The 6,741-nt window shown below is 41.4% G+C and overlaps 1 protein-coding gene across 1 annotated transcript; it reads left to right on the forward strand.

Moving 5' to 3' along the window:
• The first annotated feature begins 209 nt into the window (after positions 1 to 209).
• On the forward strand, positions 210 to 3,468 carry LOC136512373 (nuclear transcription factor Y subunit B-4-like). Its single transcript, XM_066506337.1, has 5 exons — positions 210 to 383; positions 469 to 665; positions 772 to 901; positions 1,904 to 1,983; positions 3,112 to 3,468. The coding sequence occupies exons 2-5, from the start codon at positions 478 to 480 to the stop codon at positions 3,167 to 3,169; spliced, it is 456 nt and encodes a 151-aa protein (XP_066362434.1). The 5' UTR covers positions 210 to 383; positions 469 to 477; the 3' UTR covers positions 3,170 to 3,468.
• Positions 3,469 to 6,741: the final 3,273 nt, after the last annotated feature.

The following is a 6,741-nucleotide window of genomic DNA, read 5'->3' on the forward strand; positions in this document are numbered from 1 at the left end:
GTATTCCATATCCTTTCCTTCCTTCACCAATGGCGCTCGAGGCCCGCCCTCTAATGAATGGCTCATTTGCATCCCCTTTTCGGCCCAGTATGTGCCCCAGGCCGTCCATTCCGTAGGGCCCATAGACAACCGGGCACCAATAGGCCTTTCCCGAGCGAAGTTTTCATGGAAGCCCAGATTGGAAAGGAACGGAAGAAGGAAAAAAAAAAGAAGCACCCGCACCACCATCCTCAATCGCCACAGCAACAACGCCCAACCCGCTGAAACACGGCTCCAGATCCGGCGGCCGGTGGCGGGCTCCGCGCAACCAACGGCGCTGATCCGCTCCTCCGCCATCTCCGTCCATCTCGGCATCTCCGATCTCCATCGATCACCGCCAAGAGGTAAACACTCCCAAACACCGTCGTGTGACGTGTCGTCGTCTGGGTTCCGATCTCGTCTCACGGGCGCCACCATGGCGGCGGCCAGGGTCTCGGCATGTCGGAAGCGGAGGCCGGCGGCGGCAGCGGCAGCGGCGGGGGGAAGGAGCAGGACCGCTTCCTGCCGATCGCCAACATCGGGCGCATCATGCGTCGCGCCGTGCCGGAGAACGGCAAGATCGCCAAGGACGCCAAGGACTGCATCCAGGAGTGCGTCTCCGAGTTCATCAGCTTCATCACCAGCGAGTAAGTGCCCGGTGCCCCCTCGCCCGTGATCCGATCCGTCTCTCCAACTTCGGTGCGCTGCCGAGGGTGCCTCTGATCGAGTCGTCCGTGATTTTGATCTCTGCAGAGCGAGTGACAAGTGCATGAAGGAGAGGCGAAAGACCATCAACGGCGACGACATCATCTGGTCCTTGGGCACGCTCGGCTTCGAGGAATACGTTGAGGCCCTCAAGATCTACCTCAAGAATTACCGGGAGGTATCATTCAGACCTCCTCCTCTTTCCTCCAGCTCATGTTTACTGGGTATTCATTATATTATGTGTTGAACTGCGAGGGCGCAATGTGCGTGTTTAGGATGCCTGACTTGAACTAGAGGCTCTATATGTTCATTTGGATTTTGGAGTCATCGGAGCATTGCGCATATATAATTATAGTTACTTAGAGCCTATGATAGACGAGGAAGGGTGAAGTCACTAGGCATACTGATACTGATGTGGGTTGGAAATTACTGATACCGATGTGGGTTGGAAATTACTGATGCTGATGTGGGTTGGAAATTGATTCTGCCATGTTGTATTCATGCAAAAGGGGTGTTGATAATTGGTATGAGAGTGTACTCTTCAAGGGCTTCACTTTAGTGTGTTATGTGTTATGTGCTGCATCACATGGGTTGGTTCAAACTGCATTATGTCTTTGAATGGCGTGACAGAATTGTCAACAGTAAACTTCCCTGAAAATTTCTAGATCTAGAGGCTAGAGCATGTTCTTTTTATAGTCTATAGTCTACACCCTGTCATTATTGACTTTGTGGTGAAAAATGTGTGCTCATTCAACTACAAGAGTGCCTGTTTTCCAACACAAAGCATCTGGATGCATGTTGGTTGAGAAGTTGTGGGGTTAGCAATTAGATTGTTGGATAAATGAATTTCTCAACTTTAGCAGGGCTAAGCAAAATAACTCTTCTTACTGTCAATGTCACATGTACTTGTGTGATTTCCAGTTTGTTTGCCTATAGTTTTGCATTGTGCTCCAGACTTATCATTTGCTACAGTATTAAGTTGTTTCCTTACAGAATCATTTTTCTCCTATGCTGATGGGTTGTTTTTTATTTTCACCATGGACAACGAACATCGAATGTTTATTATCCTTGATGGCATTGAAGACAGAGGTAATCTTTGCATATCTTTGTGAGTGTTGGTAATTCATTGTCTTTTTGTATGATGATTGACTGAATTATGTACTTTTTTCCAACATCTTGTAGGGTGACACAAAGGGTTCAAAATCTTCTGATCAGAATGGAAAGAAACATATTTTACTCAATGGTGAACCTGCATCATCGGTAATATTTACTTTCTGGTTTCAAAACTGCCATCATATCATTTTTGAATTTGTACAGGGTTTACTTCGCATCTTTTGTTTCTAATTTGTACACCATTTTCTTGATGTATCTTCTATTTCAATTGAGATAGTCCTTCATGTCCTAATAGCATAACAGATATCAGGGTTCTCTACATGCCTCGCGTGTCAAAGCTCACGTACACTATTTCAGTACTTGTCATGAGGCATAGATATAAATTTCATGAAGAAGCTTTCTTGACTCACATTATGATTCATTGTGTATTATAACTAATCAGCACATTCTGTTTGGTCGTTCTTCCCTTAATGTTGTACAGCATCTGGTACACCACGCTGATAAATGTTAATCTTTAGAAACCTGAATGTAGTTCTGACATCCGATCGCTAGCAACTGTACTTACAAATTAGAATCATCTGGTGAACTACAGAAAAGGAACTTAAAATTATATTACTAGTTAGGACTTCTGTACAATGACCAATATTTGCTTAGCATAGCAGTCCGATATGATTTTGAGTTTTCCAACTGATTCTTGGGGTCTGCTATATTTTTTAAATCTGTAGATAGACTAACTTGTGACTAATTAAAATTCTGATGAACCAAACATCGGTTGCTTTTCATTACAATTTTTTCTAAAAGCTGGGTTACTTCGTAGCAGATTCTGTCATTTCTAGAGGTACTCCATATATCAGTTGGTAGATTAGGATTTTTTGTCCATTTAGTTCTATTGTTTAGGAGGTCAAACCTTAAAAACTACAGACATCTAGATCTTTTTTTTGGAAACACGTAAGCTATATGTGTAGTTTTGTATTAGAAAACATTTGCAAAATCTCATAAGTTTGGAGGATTTTAAGAACACAATTTTGAAGATATTAGCGGTCAAAGACATATGGGCCTATTCGGCTGCTGATTGTAGGGCTGCTTGGCAGCCATGGTACAGTACCTTGCTCTGACCACAGAAACAGCCAATACTATGAAATGTAAAACATGTTAAGTATTTTTGACCGGAGGTAGTAATATCCATATCCTTTGGATGATAGCTTTGGTCTTTATGCCTTCTTGGGGGCCTAACTGAAAATGGTACAAACTAACAATTTTGCCTTTTGATGACAGTTTGACGGCATGTAGGATGGAGGACGGTGGAAGTGATTGGCACAGCAAACCCATTTGATCAAGCAGAGCATATGCCATAGTTGTTTGATGGCACCTAAGATTGAGTGAAATGTTACAGTAAAAGGACTCGCCATCAGTGCCCCTCTACAAGGAGCTTCCAAAAATATGTTATTTATGGATGTTAGCTCTCATGAAATTATTATCTTCTGTTATTGGGGCGTACAAACTTCCCTTCTTAGGTCATAGACCTGGGGGTGTTTAGATTCACCTCCTAAACTTTAGTTGTTGTCCCATCAGATGTTTGGACACATGTATGGAGTATTAAATATAGACTAATTACGAAACTAAATGCATAGAATGAGACTGTTTCGTGAGACGAATTTTTTAAACCTAATTAGTACATGATTTGACAACGTAGTGCTACAGTAAACATACGCTAATGATGGATTAATTAGGCTTAATAAATTGGTCGCGCGGATTACTGGCGGATTCTATAATTTATTTTTTTATTAGTATCCGAATAACCTATATAACATTCATATATGACACCTTTTAAATTTTAGTCACCGAATCAAACACCCCTTTATAGTTCAATTGTAGAGTGCTGTATGATTCTGTCCAACCGGCAGTTTGACGCTACGCTGCATGATTGAAAGCGCCAAATCGGTGGTACTTCGCAGATATCCTGTAATGGACTGCACGTAGTTGACACCTCACGTGCCCTCTGTTATGGACTCTGGTTTTGTATTTTTTAATTTGTTGTTTTAGCTGAAATAATATTTTTCTCTCACAATAAATTAGCCGAAATAGTATTTCGATTTGTTTTTTCAACGAAGCGGACGGGGCCTCTAAGAAGGTGCAAGTATTGGTTGAGAGTGGTACAACCCAAGATCCTGTCATGCAACAGATTCAAAAAAAAAAAGAAAAAAAGAAGGCAATAAACACCGACGAATAGAGACTTCCATGGCTGCAGCCTCTTACGGTCTTACCCATGCTTGTGTAACGCCTTGGCATACAGTAAGTCTCATGGTCCATATTTATATCTCTTATAAAAATAAACCCCACTAGTAATTTATCTTCATGTAAAATATTCATATCAGCATCCATTAGCACATTCAACTATCTCGTTATGCAAAGTGTCCACGTCAGCATCCACTGATACATCCAACTAACCATGTCATTATGTCTTCATTCAAGCTATTCACATTAGCAAACCACATCATTTACTAACATATATTTAATTGTCCACATCACATGTATTATGATATTTATTCAATCATATTAGTAAATATAAGTAATATAATTTCACCAACGATTCCCGCAGCAACGCGCGGGGCGTTCTTCCAGTTATTTCTTATTTGTCAAGACAATAACAAATCCTCCAGTTAACAATAGTACACTTTACAATTTACGAAGCTTCGAGAACAGTGAGGGAGGACGTTGAGCGTACATTTGGGGCGTTGGGAGTCCTATCCTTAGCAGCTATGTCCCCGTTCTTAGAACAGGAATGAGAACTTGAGTATCATTTTATAACGTGGGAATAGGATCGTTTCCATTAGACGTTCATAGAACATGAGGACGGTAACCTGAGCTGTGTTTCCGTTCCCGGGCTGCTAAGGTCCGGTTATGTAAGAGATCCGTACGAATAAACATCAAAATAACAAAAACATCCACAAAACCAAATAATGACGACTCAGGCTTGTGTTTTAGCAGCAAACTCACCCGGATCTAGTTGCGACCCACCTAATTAGCGAACTACCACTGAGCTAGAATCCATCGGTCCTACACCACCCGTAACTTTCCTTTTTTTTTGAAAAAAAAAATTCTACAACTTCCTTTTTTTTTTTGGAAGTCACAAAGTTATACGGATAAATCAGTGCCATGACTTTTTTTGTAAAAAAATATATTCACGGTTTTTCTTTGGAAAGTTACAAAGTTATATTCATAACTTTTATGTACTAGCAAATATGCACGTGCGACACGCACGTGTTTCTAAAAACTATTTCAAATGCAATGCAGATGTTAATTGAATTGTCGATATACAATAAAGGTAGATGCCAAGTGCTTGACGATTTGATCGGGTTGTGTAGAATAAGGTTCAAATCGTTTGTTTGTTAGGATGTCTGAGCTGCATGTATCAGTAAACTTTGACTTGATACATTTTAAACGGTTCGTGTTATCCCTGTCTTACCCTGTTTTCGTACTTTTGTCGATCCATCCTCGTATGGGTGAATAAACCCCATCCTTGTATGGGTGGAGAACTCGGCGTAGTCTCAGTTGTGGTACCGGAGGCTCTAGAGAGATCAGAGTAGACAACACTCATCTTGAAGTGAGGTTACTACTTATATGTTTTCAACATTTACCCTTTCCATAATTGGCTACTCAATGTTTACTGTAGCCATGTACAAACAATGTGAGGAATTTTGACTTTATTAATTATGTAATAAGATTATGCCTAAATGAACATATATAAAATAACGTGATATAAATAACAAGCATTTGTAGATGCAAAAAAATTATGACTTGAATAATGCAGTATTAATTTATTTAGCAGGTCCTTCTTAACATAACTTTATGTTTTTTTTTCTTTTTGGTCCCATAAAAAACGTAACTTTATTTTTCCCTTTTTTGTTCACATAAAGTACAGGATAAAGCACATTTACATGATCGTTTTTTCATCATTTCTTACAAACATGTTTAGATTTTTGTTTTTCACCTTTTTTGTCATACATTATTTGTCGCGGGTGCCCTAATATCGATAAAATATGGTCGGCAGTCTACCTAGGGGTATGCCCAAGGTAGTAGATTATCGGCAGACAGATGCGCAAGCTACGAACGAGATGGTGACGTAAGACAGACACGAGATTTTATCCAGGTTCGGCCACCGTGAAGGCATAATACCTACGTCATGCGTCTGATTGTATTGCTGTATGTCAATGAGATGATTTTTGAGAGGGGTCCCCTGCCCGCTTTATATAGTCTGGGGGGCAGGGTTACAGATCTGGAAACTAATCCTAACCAGTTATAATTGTCATAGGTGGCCGGATAAGGATTCCTATTCTAACCGACTAGGATCTTGCTTGATCTCTAAGTCTGCCTTGATTCCTTGCGCGGGACTCCGAGCAGATCGGCTGAGCCGCGCGTCGTCTTCTAGTGGGCCAGACCCCCTGGTCCAGGTCGGCCCAAGCCTAGCCGTAAGGGTATAGGGGTTAATACCCCCACAACTAGTCCTTGAGCACCATTTATTATGTTGCGACACGCCGTTTGATCTTCTTCGGCTACTGTGGTCTGTCTTCATGTCATCTCCAACTGGTTGAAACATTGACCAAGCAAATGTGCCAGTATTCTGGTCAGCACAGAGAGCAGTAGACCACGATTATAGCTGAAGATTCCGGTTGTCCGAAGAATGCATGGTGCTCTAAAGAAAAAAGAAAAAGTTTTCTTTCCTGATCAAGTGTGCCCACTTGTATTTCTGAAAAGAAATGTAAGTGACCCCTGTACAGGAATAGTTATGGCCAACAGTCAGAGCGTAGGGGTCGATAAAATAAGCACATTCATCGCAAGGTGAAGTGTGCCCACTTAGTCCTCGAGCCTGGTAGTAGGTGACGTAGGCACGTGGTGCTAGGGTCT

Source organism: Miscanthus floridulus, chromosome 16, assembly GCF_019320115.1.
Source record: "Miscanthus floridulus cultivar M001 chromosome 16, ASM1932011v1, whole genome shotgun sequence".
In the NCBI taxonomy this organism is placed as follows: Eukaryota; Viridiplantae; Streptophyta; class Magnoliopsida; order Poales; family Poaceae; genus Miscanthus; species Miscanthus floridulus.